Source organism: Crocodylus porosus, unplaced genomic scaffold, assembly GCF_001723895.1.
Source record: "Crocodylus porosus isolate Cpor-Errol unplaced genomic scaffold, CroPor_comp1, whole genome shotgun sequence".
NCBI classification, from domain to species: Eukaryota; Metazoa; Chordata; order Crocodylia; family Crocodylidae; genus Crocodylus; species Crocodylus porosus.
In genome coordinates this window covers 157,419,314-157,438,799 of record NW_017728886.1, presented here as the reverse complement: position 1 = coordinate 157,438,799, position 19,486 = coordinate 157,419,314, and the positions used below count along the sequence as shown (strand labels likewise).

The following is a 19,486-nucleotide window of genomic DNA, read 5'->3' as shown; positions in this document are numbered from 1 at the left end:
CCTACCCTGGGGGTCTTTAAGAGGAGGCTTGATGCCTACCTAGCTGGGATCATTTGAGCCCAGTTTTTTCTCCTGCCCAGGCAGGGGGTCAGACTTGAAGATCTATAAGGTCCCTTCCGACCCTACTTCTATGATTCTGTGACGATACTGTAGGCTACAAAAAGATGTGGTATTTTTCCTAGAGTAAACCATTTTATCCTGGGACGTTAGTGCAGTTGTTTGATTGTTCAGGGATAAATGTTAAAAAAGGCTCATGGGATAAGACTTACTAACAGTTTGCCCCAGGACATAACAAAAAGTGCATCTGAACAGTTACCCTGGGATTGCATCATTAAATCAACAGCAGAAAAGCAGCAGTGCATTCAGGTGCTTATAAAACCTGATCAGAAGGGTGTAGTGTCTGTACACCAATCCTGGGCCATTTCTGTTCCGAGACGAAAGCAATGTCTGTTCCTAGACCTAGTGACATAATGAGGAACTTTATGAAAAGCTGAGGCTATTCAGTCATCAGAAAAATTCACTTGCAGTCCTGCTCAGTGACAAACATTTTAAAAGAAATATAGATCAGATAACCAGGTGAAGCAGCCACAGGAGAAGGTACCTCTTTGCTAGTAATATCCAGAATACATACAGGGTTGTTAGTTGCCTTCTGTTACTTCAGTTATTTGTAGGTCTCCCAATGTTATTCATAATTAACCTCCTTTATTGGTTCCACTGAATTGCGCTTGAATGAGGTCACTGGATATTGTCTCTGAGAGGGAACCTGTAGATTTGAATTCCAGAAATAGCTGCTTTTTGCCTCCATTTCAGTAATTCATGGAAAAGCCATAGCACAAAATGAAATAATCCATCTAGTTAATATCAAAGCACTGTAAGAAGCTCACCATCTTATTTCTTGCCTCAGAAAATCAGGGACAAGAAAAGCAGAGCCCTGCCTGAAATATCTAAGGTTTCATTAGCAGCTTGTCTTAAAAAACTCTTACATTGTCAACTTCATGAAGTTATTTTGCAGTGGAATGGCAGCCTTTTTTTTCTAGTTTTGGTCATTACTATTTGATTTTTACATATACCCAGGGTCTCTATCCCAGGTCATGGGATATCTGTAGGGAAGAAGGAAATTCCTTTTTCTCTTCCAGGACAATTTTTCTCCTTGGATTCTATCCAGAAAAAAAGCTGGAACAATCTAGAAATTCAGAGCATCTCTTCTTCATCTCAGCCTGTCTCATTTGTTGGCAAATGTTTAGCTCTATCAATCAGTGAATGTAGAAAATCTTTTTTTAAAGAATCTTTGTGATCCCCTTCAGAGAGTGGTTTCCAAATAGAAAGCACTGCATCCACCAGGTGAAATATGATTCATTGAGCTTTCAGAATTCTCCTTCCTTATACAAGGAAACTCTTTTGGGTTGTGACAGTTAACTTATCTGCTGGTAACTGGGAAGAACATAAGCAGTCCAACCCCAAAGAGTAGTTCTCCTATTCTGAGCAGAGCAAAGTTTCCACTGTTTCTGCATTAGTCACGTTCTTGTCTCTTAGTCAGCATTAGCACGGGGTCTAGAACAATGGAGGTCTACTTCTGACTGAGTCACCTGACTAATCTAGTATGCACACTCAACATCACATAGGAATATTCTGAGCAGTGTTGCACCTATGAGTTTCATCAGGGATGGGTAATTTATGGCCTGCAAAGGTCCGATCTGGCCCATGATGATGTCCCCCGCAGCTGGTGGGGAGGCTGGGGATCTAGAGGGGTCACATATCTCCAGTAGCCCCAGTCGTTGTCTTTTGTCAGCGTTGCACAGACCTTCCATGTGTGGGAAATGCTGCTGCTAGTGTTGGTGTTATTTCTTGCTACTGGAAGAATATGATTTGGATCTGCCTGGCCTGGGTGCAGCAACCACTTGGTCTGTGCTTGGGGCCATCCCTCTTCAACAGGAGGGAGCATATTCCACTGGACACTGTCCTGAGTGCAGACCAAGCAGCCACTGCAGCTTGGCTGCAGTGCCCCAAGGGCAGAATGGAGAATAACCCTGCTTCCTTCCCCCTTGCTCCGCCCCCCCCTCAGCTCTGGGGTCCTGCTGGCAGCATCTGGCTCTGCCCCTGCCCAGCCCCTGGTGTGTCATGGGGGGAGAGACCGTGACAGGGGCAGCAATCCCCATCATGTTTTCCCCATGTGCAAGCCTCTTCCCAGCAGGGGGCTGTGCTGCAGGGTGGGCAGAGCTGCTGTGGAGTGTGGTAGCACTGTGGGAGGCTTGGAATGGACCCTGGTGCTGCTGCGCACAGCCCGCTGCAGCTATGCTGTGTGCCAGGAAGGGGCTTGTGCTCCATGACATAATGACAGGGGCTACTGCCCCCATCAAAGGCCCTGCCCCCTCCCACTGCAGCCTTGGGGTGGAGGCATGGCCAGACACCAGCTGGCAGGGCCCTTTGGTGGCAGGAGGAGACCAGGATGGGGGTGGCTATTCTTCCTCCCTCTGGCGTCCAGCAGGGGAGACAGCAGGGGCTTATTCCCTCACAGGGAGTGAGCATGGCAGCAATGGTGGGCAGACCCAGCTGCCAGTGGAGGTAGAGGGGAGACTAATATTCTTCATGGGCCCCTCTGCTTCAGAGGCTGTGGTACCCTGCTGCTGCTGGCTTGGGTCCTTGCCAGTGGCCTTAACACCTTCCCTGGCCTGTTCAACCTGGACTGGCCATGCCCCCCCCCGCACGTGTGTGTGTGCGCGTGCGCACTCACTCTCTCTTCCCTGCAGCCGAGGGTGTGCTCTAGTGCCCCCAGCACCTGGTCTGAGCAACTGCAAGCATGTGTTTGCGTTTCCTCAGTCCAGGGAGAATGTTTGTCCTATTACAAACTGGTTCAGCCTAGGCAGATTAGACTAACCTGCAAAGATTGAATCAATTTAGGCTCCAGCTTTTTGAGTATCTGTCCCTAGCCTTCATGTTCAGTCTTCAAATCCCAGATTGACCAGGCTTCTTTCTTCAGTCTATCTTTTATCTCCACATTCTGTCTAGCTGTTTTCCCTTTGGCATTCAGACTGGTTTTCATTGTCCTCCACACTGTCTGGGTGCCAGCAAAGGAGAAATTGAGAATGCAAGAGAGCCAGGCTCCATGTTCTCAGGTCCAGTGTCTGGTCTAGAGTAGGTGAGAACAGCTGCTACTTGGAAATTAGGCTTCACTGTAGCTCTGGGCATGAGCTTCCTTGTTTTGTGGGGACAGTGCACGTGCAATCTTGTTGCAGGTGAGAGCTGTGATGGCCTGGCATATACTTAGCATGCATAGAATTTGGGGAGATTTTTGAGCTAAAATCAAAGAGGTTGCTGTTGAGCATGTGCAAATGGAGATTTTTAAAGGGCCTATGACTTGGCCAAATTTATGACATTTCAAGGAACATCAAATGACACAGCCCTCACTAAATGCCAAACTATTCTTCTTAATACATGGTACAGCTACCTGAAAAGTTCTAAGAATGGATTGTTTTGTTTTGCTTTTCAGAAATGCTTGAACTACTTTTACTTAAATTCCACCTCCCCCACAAACAAAAAACAATAACACAAAACAGCCTGAAATAGACTCAAGGCATCAGCTCAAAGTAGGTCTGTGTGAAGTGGCTAGTATTTGCTTTGGATTCAGATTTGACCAATTCAGGGGACACTGATTCGATTTAGTGATTTGAATTGTTGTCCCAAATCGATTTGGCTGAATCTGATTAGGAGATTCAGCTGCCACTGAATCGGCTGAATCTCCAAATTGAACAGGCCTCATCCCCTGCCTGCTCTCCCAGCCCCATCAATGGCTGCCCTGTCCAGCCCCAGTGTACTGGCACTTTTTTTTTTTTAAAAAAGCCCTGCACTCACCAGCTCCTGCCCAGGCAGGGGGATGATCCCCACTGGCCCACACTTCATGGGGAGCTCTGCCACAGGCCCCCAGAAGCCCCAGTGGCCATTGTAGCTTTTTTTTTTTTTCCCCCTTTATGTGCCCAGACACTGGGGCTGGGCAGGGCAGCTGTTGACAGGGTTGTGAAAGTGGACAGGGGATGGGGCCTCTTCGATTCAGAGATTCAGCCGATTCAGTGGCAGCTGAATCTCCAAATAAGATTCAGCCAAATTGATTTGGGACAGCAATTCAAATCACTGAAATGAATCACTGTCCGCTGAACTGGTGCTCAGAGGGGCTGGGGGAGCAGGCAGGGGATGGGGCCTGGTGTGGGTCCCCACAGAGTCCTCTCTTCCAGCCCCCTTCCCCCTCCCCCACTCCACTTCCTGGCACAGAGTCTGGGTCCAGCTCCCTGCAGTGGTGAGTGGGGACTGCCCAAAACTCTGAATCTCTCGAAATCTTTTCTGAATCGATTCAGAAGCTTTGAATCCATTTGGACATTTTTTCATAGTTTCATAGTTTCTAGGGTCGGAAGGGACCTAAGTAGATCATCTAGTCCGACCCCCTGCCATGGCAGGAAAGAGTACTGGGGTCACACGACCCCAGCAAGGTGTACATCTAGCCTTCTCTTAAAGACCCCCAGGGTAGGAGCCAGCACCACTTCTCTTGGAAGTTGGTTCCCGCACCGTCATTTTAAAATTGCAGGTTAGTGCAGCAGGTCATTCTTGTTGCAGATGTGTTGAAGCTAAAGCACTGATTATATTGTATTGGTTAGTTCTCAGTGATTAATACATGGTACCAGTAATTTATTGGTCTTCTGACTTGAATTCAGAGATTCAGCCACCAAGTCGGGCCGAATCTGCTCCAAATTGAATTGGCAACCAAAGCTTCGCACAGCCCTATCAAATATTCATCTTGGCAAAGTGCTATGCAATTGAAAACAGCATCTTATGTTAGGGAGTGTCGGGCAACCTTAGCACTACAGGCCTTACCTGTATTACTCTCCCTGCATGGAACAAACTGAATTAACCAACTCTGGGGAAACTCTTAAATACAGGAGGATAAATGTGGCTCAGATACCTTTTATTTTTTTTTAAGTGTTCTGCATACCTCATTACTATGGTTGTACAAGTCTTTTTAAACAGTATTTTGAATTATTTATCATGTATATGGCAGTCCAGACCTCTTGAACCTCTGCAAGGCTTCCAAAGTATAGTATTGTTGATGGAGCCCTTTCCAGATCTGTTCGAGGACCTGTGAAAATCACATGGTACATCTGCCATTCAAATAGGTATGAGTGTGTAGTGTTTCACAGCAGAAGTGTCTTGTATCTGGGAAGCTCTTCATTTATCTTTTCATGTTCTGTTGCAGGTGTTTGCCTTTGATTACTGCTTCTGGTCCATGGATGAATTAAACACCACAAAATATGCAGGTAAGATTTAATTTTTCCCATATTTGATAGTGCATTTGAGCTAAATGCTTTGAAAATAGTTTCCCCTTTCTCTCTTGGCTGGTCTGCTACCCTTTTCATCACTAAGACAAGCTTTTGGTTTTGCAGTACAGTCTGCTCAGATCAAGAAGAATATGAACCTTAAGGAGCATGCTGCAGTGCTGGGAAGGGAGTCTTTTATCTCTGATCCTGAAAGTTTGTTTTTTCCCCCTCTTCACTGGCCTTTCTAGCCTTCTGTGAGGAATGTCACTGTTTTTTAAGGTGCAGTTCCAGTTCTCTGTCCAAAATTCCTTCTGGACCTAATGCTTGATATGAAACCATATGTTTTCATTGCCATGCTAAAAGAGCTGCAGACAGAAAAGTTATCTCCTATTAAGTCCTCATCACTCAAACAGCAGATGAAGTCATATTTCCAACTTTGACCCTCTTCCATGTCAGACTCACTTGCCAGCTATTATCTTGTCTCATATAATGTTCAGTCCAGTAGATTCTCCTGTATTTTTTGCATACATAAGATATAAGATCATTTTTATACAGGAAATCACTCCTATTGATATTAGTTTTTTGTTGACTTTAGCAGGAATAATGGGAGAGAGTTTGGAACCAAATGAACAACTAAATTTAAACTTTTTTTGTGTGCTCAGCCCCATCCAGTTCTAGCTGAACTCACTGGGTCTAAGTTATACTCCAGTTTCTCCTACTGCCTTCTAAAATTTCTACTGACTTATCTTGAGAAATGCAGTTTTGTTTTATACACACAGATTGACATTAGTCTGTCTGTCTGTCTGATCAGACTGTAGAATAGCAACACATCTTTTGAACCCTCTCTTCACCAACGCTTCACACCCCTCCCCCCCCCCAAAAAACAAACCTCAAACTATTTAATTTTTCCACTGCACAATAGCTCATTCAAATTATACTTGTATCTTAAGAAGGGTCTGATTAGATTCTTTCCTGTCATGGATTTTCAGACATAGCAAAGAGAAGTTTGGGAATTTTCAAGACTTTCTTGATGAAAGAGATGCTTTTATCAACCCTTTCCAGTTAATGTGATTTTTTTTTTTAATGCAGCTGGAATTATCTTGTGACTCTTAATTCTTCCAAGCAAACCGTATGCACTAGAACATAATATATTTGGGGGGGGTGGGGCGGGGAGGAGGATTAAAAGATTTTCTTTTATCTGCTTTAACCTTAACTTATAGGGCTGTCAGCTGGCTAAAGCACGCTTGTTGTTAACTGATGTTCTCCCATGTAGTACAGTAATGTTCCTTGTTCTGGTGCCAGACAGCTGAGCACAGAGATGATGAAGATTTGCTAGGTCCCCTGCTTTTCAAATAAATCAAGTTTCTTTTGGTAGTGTTTGAGTGACGTTGTAGTTTCTTTTGATAGTTTCACTATTGAGTTTTTGCCTGTTTTCAGCTTTGTCTAGATCAGTGGTTCTCAACCTTTTTTGTACCAGGACCCACCTATAAGCATCAATGGCTAGTCCTGCCCCCAGGCCCTAGTCCCTGAGTGTGTGGGGTTAGGGTGGGTGGGGGTATGGGGAGCCCCAAGCAGCCCCTTGTAGGCTGGAACTTTGCCAGCCTGCAAGGGAAAAGCCATGGTTTCCTACATTTTTCTCCTTTAAAGGATAAACCATTTTTTTAAAGCTTGTTAATCCATTTTTAAAGTTTGTTCGTGACCCCTTCATATATTCTTGTGACCCACAGGTTTTAGAAACACTGGTCTAGATTATATTATTGTTTGTTTGTGGCTGAACCTGTACTACTGCACATAGTGCTGTCATCACAGACCAAGGTTCCTATTGCACTAGGTACTGCACAAATGTGCATCTTGTCCATTACCAAATCTTCAACCAGGGATCTCGAGGTAAAATACATGAGTGTCAACAATTTGAGCTAAAAGTCAGACTGACTATCTTCTGATTTTAACAGGTTTGCATGTTATGTGAATTGGGCAGGATAGATGGTACATACTGGCCCCGTCTATGTGAGACGCTTACTGTGCAGTAGTGTTGCTGGGCACAAACTGTGATGCAACACTGCTGCATAGTAGTAACGAGCTACTGCACAATAAGCGTCACTAGGCAGCCATGACAGGATGCTAGTGCGCAGAAACACCGGTTACTGCACAGTCATTTAGTACTTGGTTTTGCAGGGACTAAATGACTGCGCAGTAACAACTGTGCAGTGGGCAGCTCATGTAGATGCATCCACTGATTAGTTGCTTGTATAAACACATAACAGTAGTGTCTAAATATTAGTGACACAAAGTTCTTTTCATCTTTTATTAGAACAACTAAATAGTTGGAAAAATTGTTTGCAAGGTTTCAGGCACAAGCACGCTTCTTCAGGCATTGGGAGAGTCTGCTGGTGTCTTGTGTGTTCTTCAGAAGCCAGTATGCTTCTTTTAGTATTAATAATATATCATTATTTAATAAGTATTTAACATATGATATTGTAAGTATTAATGATTGACTTAGTACTATTTATTTAATTATATTATTAATAATGATTGTTATTATATATGATGTTATTATTTAATATATAGTGTTATAAGTACTAGTGACCAACTTAAGGAACAGCTGCCTTTATAAGTCATAAATAATAAGAGAGTCTGAGTCTTGAAACAACCAAACTGCAGTGCTAATGAACTTGAGTAATGTTTGGATCCCAACATTTATTAAGTCAAATCTTTATTTTATTTTTTTAAAAGAACAATTAAAAAATCTCCTAGAAATCTTATAAGAAGATTTCAGGAAACTAGAGTTGCTTTTGCTAAGGTTAGAGGGAACTTGTATGTAGTTATGTAGTTCCTGTTACTGTAGAGATGCAGTAGATTTTAATGCATCTTTGCAGTGCCACTGTCTAGTAGAAGTATAGTTATTCTCATTATGCCAGTGGGATTCTGACGTATATAATACACACAGATGTTCAAGGTGGGTAGCAGGAGGTTAAATTACACTAAAAATGGCCACCTGATCTAATTCAGTTTGCCCAGGTGTGGACCTTTACACTTGGATCCCTAGTTAGGTGATGTAAGTGTGAACTGTACAAAAGTTCAGGAAGGTTATATTGGTCTAAAAATGGCTGACCCAGTTGAAGTTAGGAGTACTTCTGAGGTAGTTTAACTTATACCAGTGAGACTGATCTAATTGAACTTCTGTACAGTTCCTAGCACAGCACTGGGTTGGGAAAGGCCAGCCACTGGCCCCAGGGTCTGGACTGCACTTTTCCTACCCACCTCTCAACACTAGACTATTTTTAGCACCTCCCTTGGCTCCTTACCTCACCCCCAGAAAGACAGCTCCCATCATGGACCAGGCAGTTAGCCACTTCCCAATCCCCCTGTACCCCAAGCCTACCAAACTTCCCATCTCAAGCTGCTCTTGGTGCCAGTTTTTTCCAGTGTTTGCTGATGCTGTGAAATAGGAAGTCAGTTGTGATGGGAGGATTGTTTTTCTGGGAGGGATTGTTCATTTGGGGGTGGGAGGGTTGGAGGCTAAAAATAGTTCCTGTCCCTGGGGTTGGGGAAGAGAGCCCCCCCTCCATCTTCTTGTGGACCTCACAAGCCTTCTGATCCTGCCAAACCCTCCCAGACCCCACCAACCCTCTTAGTCCCCCTTATCCCTCCCACAGACCTGGCCTGCCCCCTGATCTTCCCTAATCCCCCCTGGTCCCTCTAGCCCTTCTGATCTCCCCGGTCCACCTTATCCCTTCACAGATATTACCTTCCCTGCTAATTCCCCCTGTAGACCCCATCAGTACCTCCTTGTGGTCCTAGCTTGCTCCCCCAATCACTTTTGTGGACTTGGCCTGCCCCCAGTCCCCCCATGGACCCATTTGTCCCCCCAGTTCCCTTGCAAAACCCCCTGATTTCCTTCCCTGAGCCTGCTTGCCCCCCCATTCCTGCCAACCTCTGCCTCCCATCCCAGTTTACTCTTGTATATTGTGTGTAGAAGAGTGTGTGGGATGTGTATGGTGGGATGTGGGTGGGGGTGTGGCAGTATATGTGGGGGGGTGTATGTTTGGGGGCTTGTGGGGGGTGTGGTTGTGGGTATATGGGTTTTTTGAGGTATGAGGGTGGGTGAGAGATTATGGGGATCCCCCCAGGAGACAGTCTCTGCCATCAGTAGACCCTCAGAGTGTTTATGGCCTGTGTAAGTGTTGACACCTGGTGGCACGTGGCTCCAGCCAGTTCTGGAAGCTGCATGTGGCGGCAAGGAGCAGAGCCAGGCCAGCCCACTTCTGTCGCACAAGGCTTCCTGCACCTCATGTGCAACTCCCAGTACTTGTGTGCCACTTGGGGAAAGCCCCGCACAATGGAGCCAGTGGCCTAGCCCAGCTCTCTGCTGCCATGTGCAGCTTCTGGGACTCAGATGAGAAGCAGGGAGCGGGGCTTCCTGCCACTTCTAGCAGAGTCCTGGATGCTGCATGTGGAGGTAGGGAGTAAGAAGATGGATGGATATATAGCATGGGGCTTCTCCCCAGAGGTGGGCAAGTCCCAGAAGCTGCACATGAGCTGCAGGAAGCCCCATGTGATGGAACCAGCTGGACCTGGGTTCTGTGCTCCCGCTTCATGCCCCGGGACTCCCGCCAGCCCCAGCCCCATGTGCTGCACTCCTTACCTGCCTGCTGCACTTCCCTACCTGCTGCCCAGAGTGAGTGCTGCAGCAGGGACATGAGGTGGAGCCATTGGAGACTGGGGAAGCCAAGCAGATCCCCTGGTGGCTGTAGCAGTGGCCCCACCCAGAAGCTGTATGCTGGCTGAAGCTGCAGCCAGGGCTGAAGCCCTCCTGCGCATGAAGGTGGGAGTGCAAAGCATGTGGGTTGGGTGGGGTACAGTTAATTGGTGGGTGTCCATGGGCCAGATGAAATTGCCTGGTGGGCTGGATGCAGCCCATGGGTCACATTTTGCCCACCTCTGATCTAGTCAAACCCCCTGCCTGAGGCAGGATCATCCCTATCCAAACCATCCTATACAAATCCATTATGTAATCTCTTAGTAAAAGTACTGTCAACCCTGACTCAGCACAAGACATAACACCCTAACCTGCCACAGCAGCCAATGTCTTGCTTCTGTAAAAGATTGTTAAAATATACTCAAGAGATTCCAGATAGAGAGTCATGGCCCCTGCTACAGAAGAAGACAAAAAACCCCATGGTCCATATCAAGCTTACCATAGGGTAAAATTGCTTCCTGACCCCAAATATGGCAGTTGGTCCCACCCTGAATGGAAGGGCAAGACCCTGTAGCCTCTGGCTCTAAATCCCAGCAGGAGTACTGGCACACCCCAGTCAGGATTCCCATTCTTGGCTACAGCCAGCATCCCGTGCTTCTGAGGAAGGCTTAAACCCCACCCCCACACACACCTTACACATAGCAGAAAAGGTATGTGGGGCAGGGAAGTGGATTCCCTCCCAGCCCCATGCGTCAACCAGCAAAGCCCAGCAGCGTGGGAAATACCCATAGTAGAATATAGGCATAGCTGTGCCTCATGGATTTAAGATGAGTAGTCTCTCTGAAATGATGGACTCTTTAAATTGAGCACAGGTCTGAGTTCTGAAGCCTGACACTGATAAAGCAAGCTTATAAGTCTTACAAGCTGCTCTCTCGTTCTGCAACTTCTTGCCTGTGGCCTCTTAGGAAATAGAAATGTCTTATGAAGTCTATATTTATGTGGCACAGAATTCATTAAGAAACAGCTAATCTGCTGGAGAAGAGTCCCGTATTTAAAGGTGTTTATTTTGTATATGTAAATGTGTAAGTAGCCTGTGTTAACTAGGCTTGATTTGTTTTCTCTTTCATTGTTTATCTTCCTTTATTGCTGGATTGTTAAAGGTGGGTGGAGGAGAAGCAAGTGTTTCTAGAAGGAAAAAAAGCCTATTCCAGTTAATAGTGTAATGGACAATAAAGCTGCACTGATTTATTGGTTGGCTATCAGATCGGCATCAATAAAAGGAGAAATTATATCATTATCGGCTATCAGCTTTTTTTGGTTTTTGTAGTTGATAATTACAGCCCTGTGCCCAGAATACCTTTGCAAGCATAGTCTGGTCCCCATGCCCCACTGCTGGCCTGATCCCGTGGCAGACTACAGGTCCCAGTGAGCAGTGGGAGGGGGAGGAGGTGCTGGGGAGCAGTCCCAGGATGCTGTGCTCAGCAGCAAAGGGACTGTTACCGGTTCCTGCTGCTATGGCAATATTGTGCATGCTGCAGGGGCCTGAGCACCAGGGCTGCCACAAATGTTGGGCTGTGCATGGGTGGAGTAAGGCACTGTGTGAGGCTCATTCTGCTCTGCCAGGCATTGGCCACCTTTACGAAAGTGGCTTCTGTGGGGCAGCCATGGGAGCTCGGTTGCTTGGGGCTTGCTGGTGCTGAGGCAGTGGTGTGCTCTGGGGTTCCAAACACACCTGGCGCCATTGTCTGTGTGAGGGTCTGCTCCACCCACCCAGGACAGCATCATGGGCTGCACAGGGAGTGGGGCTGCGAGTAGGAGCTGTGGGCGAGGGAGCAACGTGCGTTGGAATAACGAGGTCACTTCCTCCTTCATCTAGGGCTGGAGCAGGCAGGAGGTGTGTGTGTTATAAATGCAGAACAAACAAAAATGGTTTATCTATGTCAGTAGTTTAAAATGCTTTGTACTATTACTAAATATCAGTTATCAGATCGGCATCAGCCAATACGGTTGCATTAATCATTGGCTATTGGTATCAGTCAAGAAAATCTTTTATCTGTGCCCCACTAATGGCAAAGCACTCATACTTCAGTGATTCATGATCTTTCATTTAAAGCAGTTTTATGTTTGTGTGTCTTCACTTCCTGTTATAAAGCTAGGGCTTGTCTAAACAGGAACATTCTTTTGAAATTAATTGGGGTGTGAATTCCACAGCATGCTGGCTATTCTGTGCTGACTGTCTATGTCCTCTGTGTACAGAAAGCATAAAATCGTTTATGCCACTTTGAAAGTGAATTGCACCTGGGGAGTTGGTGTGGATTAGACACTGGAGTATTAAAGCACATTTTATGGTAATTTCCATGTGCACACAAGCCCTTATCTCTGTTGTATGCCATTTGTACAATCAGTACAAACAAAAATAGGCCTTTATCAAACAGTAGATGCAGTTATGACTCCGTTCAGCACCGGTGTGGGAAGTGCTTATGGTGCATCTGTAATGTATTTCTCATAGTGTTTCTCAGGACCCGTCTAAAAGTTCAGGTAAAGGTATGATAGGATCTGGTATATGATTCACAATTATGCCTCCTGCTATGACACATGTGGCATAAACTGTTCAATTACCCAATTAATTGTGTAAATATATATAACATGTAGAAGGGGACCTCATTTGGGTTAGTGAAGAATAATAACCAGTTTTAGGCAGAGAGGCATTATCAACAAGGATCCTGGTTTTACCTCTGCTTATAGGTTCTAACGCCACCTTAATGTTCTGGTCAAAACAAATCTTACTTTTCTCTTTCAAAACAGATCAGTTGTCTCTTATAAAATGCATTAAGATTTTAAAACACAAATCAATTTAAGATTGGGATGATTTTAAAACCCCAATCTTAAATTGATTTGTATGTTATTGAGTATTTGCTAGTTGAGGTAAACCAAACACTATTTGTCCCTCTCACCTCTTAGTTTACAAAATATGTCACCTAGCACACTTTTAAAACAGAAACACCTTTTATCATAGACATAAACAAAGGTCATTCCTGGCCACGGCCCCATTAGCCTTGGAGTTTATGGAGATCTGTTTAATTTATAATGCACAAAATACTATTTGCTGCATTTGTGGGATAGTTTATTCTAATGCTCTTAGGGTTCTGATCCATGGAGTTCTGATTGTTTTGTGCCAAGGAGTTTAATGTAGGACTGCAGAATAAAGCTGAAAACATTTGGTGTTGCAACAATAAATGCTTTTCTCTTCTGACACCCACCCATGATTTGTTTAAACTTCAAAATATTTGCTGTATTCCCCAATGCCAAGCACCTCACTGGGTCAGAGATTAAGCAGTAAACAAACAACTTTGGCTGACTTAAAATTTCATATTTTTATAAAAGACTCCGTCAAATGACTAGTACAGTGGGGCCCTGCGACCCAGATGAGTGACATGGGGTCAATCCAAAGGCCAAATCAAGACCTGTGTGGTACCTCAGCTGGCGCCCATATTCTCAGATTGGGCTTCATATTGGCCCCACTCACAAGGATCGGGCCCCATGTGGCAAGACTGAGCCCTGACACCCTGTGGTGCCCTTGCCTGGTGCCACATGCTCGGATCAGGCCGCATGCTGCTCTGCATACTCAGTGTAGCACTTAGGGCAGGGGAGGCAAAATACGGCCTGTGGGCTGGATCCAGTCCTCCAGGCCATTCTATCAGGCCCGCAGAGCCCCTAAAAAAATTTAGTAAATTATATTTAGTTGCCTTTGCTCCCTGTCAAACCTGACTGGAGCCAGGGGCAGTAGGATGCAGAGGGAGCCCTCAGCAGGCTTGAGCAGCCCAGCCCCGCCCCACCCCTCCCAGCCAGTTCCCTGCTTTTCTGCCCCTGCCCTGCTCCAGCACCATGTGGCAGTGGCTCCCGGCTGCATTCCTGGACTGCGGAGCATGGGACTGTGCTGGTGGGTGCGTGTCTTCAGGCACAGGGCAGAGTGCGTGTGTGTGTGTTTATAGGGCAAGTCCCACATGCACACCCCTCCATACACATGCATCTATGCCTCCCCTCACACTGCCATAGACAAACCCCAGCGACCCTTCCCCCGTACCCCACATACCCACACACCCACAGCCCTCACAAGCCTATACCCCCCCCCCCGCAATATACAAGAATAAGACTTCATTTTAAGTTATTGTGCAGTCACCTCTGTGTACACTACACAAGCGCATGTAAATCAGGACAAAAATATTTTTAATATCAAATTAATGAAAGTTGTAGATGTTTGCTTTTTAGAATATAATTTGATATTTTTCTGGTTCTGAGATGGCAAAACCCCTTGCTGAAAGGAGTATTTATGGGAGCAAGGGGAGGGACTTCTGGTGGCAAAGGTCAGGGGTTAGGGGGTGGGACTTCTGGTCACAAGATGGCAACCTGTCAAGGGGCAGGGCTACCCATGCAGCCCTTGACAGCTTGCCAAAACCTGGTAAATGGCCCTCCGCCCAAAATAATTGCCCGTTCCTGACTTAGGGCCATGCTTTTCGGCTCATGGGTCTCTCCACAGGTCAAGAAATTTGGCAGTAGGAGAGAGGCAACTGCTTCTCTGCCACCAAAATTTCAAACCAGTGAGGAGCCCCAAGGGTCAGATGACATGGCTTCAGGGGCCAGACAGATAAAGCTACATAAAGCGCAAAGGGCCCCTGGAGTGGTAGTTGAGTGAAGGGCTCCGTAGTGGTCAAACATCAGAAGATATATTGTTCTGAACCTACATGAACATGATGGGAGGCCTGGGCAGTTGGGCTCATTGTCTTTAATTTGGTCAAGAGACTTTATTGCTGGAATGAGAATATCATCAAGATTAATTTTTCTCACAATTGGACTTGGATATGTGTATATATAAGCATAAGTGTAAATGTTTGGCAGTAGTTAGAATTAAAATTATGAAAAACAACAAATATTTATGGTCAGCCCTATATTTTTTAAGACTTTATGGGAAGGAGTATGTCAGCTTTTTCCAATCTGTCACCAGTCTGCTGTTGGATATGTACATGTGGAATTGTGTCATACAGTGCGTGTGGGCTGCTGCTTCTCCTTATGGAGGCCTTCTGTGTAGTCTGTAGTTTCTACAGGAGTGCAGGTATCTGTCTGTGTGTATCTCTTGGCAAAATCAGGGCCTTAGAAACTGCACAGAAGCCATTTGGAGCTGGTGCAGAGCCCTAGATGCACCTGTAGATATTTAGGAGCAGGTCTGTCCAACTTCCGAGGGCTGGAGGTCTCATGCTGTACCAGTCACAGGCCCTGGGCTACGCACCATGCAGGCCATGCAACCAGCACAGCAGTGCGCTCCACCCCGTGTCACTGCCTATGCTGAGCCTTCCAGCGCCAGAAGAAGAGCTGGTGCCGCATCTGGATCTCAGTGCCCTGGCAAGGGAAGTTCTGGGGAAGGAGAGGGAATCAGTCGAGTTTATGCTTGACGCCCCTCAGGTTTTTTCCTTTCAGTCCACGAGGTCTTTCCCAGAAGGCACTTCAGAAGGTGCCTCTGTACAGCTGAAGGCAAGCGGCTCAGCTGAGTCCACACTTTTTCTTGCTGTGCCTCTGACTGCTGAAGAGGGGGAGAGTTCAGCAGCATCCACAGCTGCACCCGCATGCCAAAGGGAAAGGCCTAGTACTAGCATGGTCTGGGATCATTATGAGCTGACAGGTGATCCCACCTTTGCTATCTGTGCACTGCCGAGCCAAAATCAGCAGGGGCAAGGGAGCAAAGCGCATGACCACCTCGGAGATGCTGAATCATCTCCACACGTACCACCTCTTTGCCACAGGAATGGCCTCTGCTCACTCCACAGCCCCCGTCCCCCCACAGCAGAGGCAGGGCACCCTGGAACATTGGGGGCAAAAGGGACCAGTTGCAAATGTGAGCAAGGTCACCCAGACCATTGGGGAGACGCTTGCTCTGGATGGCCAGCCCTTCACCCTTGGGTGGCCAGAGTTCAGGCAGCTCCTGGCACTGCTGGCTCCATCCTACCAGGTGCCTGCATGCATCACCTTCAGCAGGATGGTGGTGCCCTCCCTATATGAAGCATGCAGGGAGCAGTTGAGGGAGGAGCTGCACAAGGCAAGTCCACAGGTGACCGTACACTTCGTCTCAGACATCTGGAGCAGCTGGGGTGGAGATCATGCGTACCTCTCCCTCACAGGGCACTGGTGTGGCCAGTCAGGCCGTCAGTGGGCTCTCCTTCATGCCAAGGTGGTAGATGAGTCCCACGCAGTAGCAGAGATAAGGGGGGCCATGAACTGCATGGTGCAGGGATGGCTGGGCTTTGGGCAGGCTGAGTTCACCCACAGCTTCATGGTTACCGACAATGAGGCCAATATGGTCAAGGCAGTCCGTGATGCCAGCTTTGCTGGTATTCGTTGTGTGGCATGCAATTTACATCTGATTGTGAGGGATGCCTTGGAGGGGGACAGGGCTGCCGGTGATGGCACCAGCAGGCTCGTTTCCAGATGCAGGAAGGTGGCAGGCTACTTCCACTGGAGCATCAAGAAGGCAAGATGCTGTGGGACAAACGAGCAGAGCTAAATGTCCCTCAGCACAGAATCATCCAGGATGTGGAGACTCGGTGGAGCTCCACATACCTGATGCTCAAGAGGCTGGTGGAGCAACAGAAGGCTATCCATGGTCTTGCTTGGGGAGACTGGGATCAGTGGCCCCCTGACCAAAGCTGAGTGGGATGCCATCTCCCGGATCTTGGTGGTCCCTCAAGCCCTTCCTCGAGGCCACTAAGACCCTCAGTGCTGCTGATGCCTTCCTCAGCTAGGTGGTCCCCATAGTGAAGGAGCTCCACAGCCAAATAGAGAGCTTCCTGGGGGTCAGTGTTCCTGGCTGTGGCAGGCCGCTTTCGCCAGATGTGCAGGCACTGGTGAGCCGGCTGAAGGAGGGCCTTAGGAAAAGGCTTGAACCCTTGGGGCCCAACACAGTGCATGTGCTGGCCGCCATCTGTGACCCAAGGGTGAAAGGCACCATATGTGGCAGCAAGACACTGAGTCACTGGAGGGAGGTACTTATTAAGAAAGCGACGGAGGCGGAACGGCGGAGGCGGGGGGAAATGAAACGGGGGGATCCACTGCCTGAACCCAGCCTGCCATCCACGAGCCAGTCTTCCCCTCCACCACAAGCGCTGCCAATATGGGCTAAGGCCATGACAAACATTAGGGGGTCCAGACCCACCAGACTCCAGGATCAGGCAGACACTGTGCCTATCTTGCTGAGCCTGTGGAGCCCCCCTGGACTGTGATCCCTTGGCCTACTGGGCAACCTGCAGCCTGATGTGGCCGGATCTGGCCACAGTTGCCCAGGAATATCTGTCCTGTCCACTGACCGGTGTGCCAAGTGAGAGGGTGTTCAGCATGACTGCGGATGTTGTGACACCCCACCGCACTGGCTTGGATCCTGGTTTGGTGGAGCAGCTGGTGTTCCTCAAGGTGAACCTCCTGCTGCTGGGGCTCCCCGAGCTCCAGGTGCAGGCGGAGCAAATGCTGCCCTCCTCACTCCGTCTGGAGCACGAGGTTTGTCTGTCAGCAGCCTAAGGTGCAGTTTCCCCCAACCCTCTGCACCTATCACCGTGAAAGTTGCCAGGCTTTGTGGGCTCCTCAGGGGCAAGCAAGCTTGCAGTTTTCAGCTCCCTGTGGCTTTCGACACAGAAGTCCCAGGAGGTTTTCTCTCAAGAATTTGGGGTGCTGTTTCTCTGAACCCCCTGAACCTGTCTTGTTGAAAGTTGGCAGGCTTTGTGGGCTCCTCAGGAGCTACCATTCCTGCAAGTTTGAGCTTCCTGTGGCTTTGCACATAGAAGTTACAGGTGGTTTGCTCTCAAGGTTTGCTCTCAACCTATCTTGTTGAAATGTGGCACGATTTGTGGGCTCCTCAGGAGCTATGATTTTTGCAGGCTTCATCAAGATCAGATAAGAAATGCCAAAGTTATAGCCTGCTTCGACCTTCCCCATTATAGCCTATGAGGAAGTCGAAGCAGCTCGAATATTTGACTGAGCTTCGACCTCGAGTCGAAGCGGACCCACTTCAACTCGAAGCAGACAGCAAATCCAAGTGGGACCCAGTTTAATATTCGACATGGCTGTCGAATTGAATATTACCTGCTCTGCACAGCCCTACAGGCCACGCACTGTTTGGGCTCCATGGCATTCTTGCCCTGCAGGCATTGCTAGCTCCCTTCCTTCATTGCCATGTGGGCAGTGCGAGCTCAGCCTTCCCCCTCCATCACTCAGGCAGCGGGCTTACTGGCATCCTTTTCTCAGGTTTCGTTGTAGTCCAGAAGCAAACATCCTGCTTAGGAAGTTTAGTAAAAATCCAGTTTGAATTTCTCGAGTGTGTGGATAAGGGTGTGTTTTTAGAGTAAAGGTCAGTTAAGAACTTTCTTCACTCAGTAGGCTTTATTTGAAAATATTGAAGTCGACATCTATAGTGTCTGCATCTGAGGTTGTCACTTCTTTCAAGAAGTTTAGCTTTGACATATTTCAAAATAGCATACTGAGTAGGTGAGAAACAATAATTTTCAAAGTGATATGTTATCATATCATGGGATGAATGTTCACAGGTGTATTTGAAAAGTTATTCATCTGTGTGGATTAATAGTTCTAAGAGAAGAACAGTGTCATACGTCAGAGTTAACATAATTTTGTAATTTTTAAAATAATAATTAAATAATAATAATTTAATTATTTTAAAGGCTTTACTTGAAGACCTCATACAGGATTGATGCTAATAGACAAAACATTTTCCTTTTTCTCTATTTGTATTATATATAAAAGAATGTCACATATCTGATAACCATAGAGGGAAAATATAATTCTAGATCCACAGATTCCTCATGCAGTTTTGTACTGGAATTGGATTCTTATTTCATACATTTGCTCTCTCTTGGATTTTCCACAGTCTGCACACCTAAGCTTTGTAGTTCTGCTTGCCAAAGTGCATTCAGTGTCTCAGCAGGTTTAAATTAGTTTGCACCTTCATGCATTATTTAACTTCTTTTAGTTGAAAGATTAAATTTGGTGCTGGACAATGGCAATAAATGAGGATACTATGAGTAATGTCCTGAAGCTTTGAAAATAATTCAGTTGTGATTTAAGGATCTTATAAAGACTGAAATGAAGCTTTGATTAATACCTCTCCTTACAGAATATTTTGTTTTAAAAGTGCATTCAGCTTCTGATTTATGTTTTCAAAAGCCTCTTTTTTATTTTATATAGGAAGTTTGTTTGTAGATTTCATAGACATTAGGGCTGGAAGGGACCTCAGAAGATCGAGTCCAGCCCCCTGGCTGAAGGGTAGGAAGTCTGCTGGGGTCATAGGATCCCAGCAAGATTAGCATTCAGTTTGCTCTTGAAGGTGTTCAATGTAGGTGCTTGAACCACCTCTGATGGCAGGCTGTTCCAGACCTTGGGGGCTCGGACAGTAAAGAAATTCTTCCTTATGTCCAGCCTGAAACGGTCTTGCAGT

The 19,486-nt window shown here is 46.8% G+C and overlaps 1 protein-coding gene across 4 annotated transcripts in view; it reads left to right on the top strand.

Moving 5' to 3' along the window:
* KIF13A (kinesin family member 13A) overlaps positions 1-19,486 on the top strand; it is a 196,184-nt gene that overhangs the window by 82,721 nt on the left and 93,977 nt on the right. For all 4 annotated transcript variants that reach the window (XM_019543831.1, XM_019543816.1, XM_019543823.1 and 1 more), the window contains exon 4: positions 5,240-5,300. In XM_019543831.1, coding sequence (XP_019399376.1) covers positions 5,240-5,300 — 61 coding nt within the window. The remainder of the gene's footprint in view (positions 1-5,239; positions 5,301-19,486) is intronic.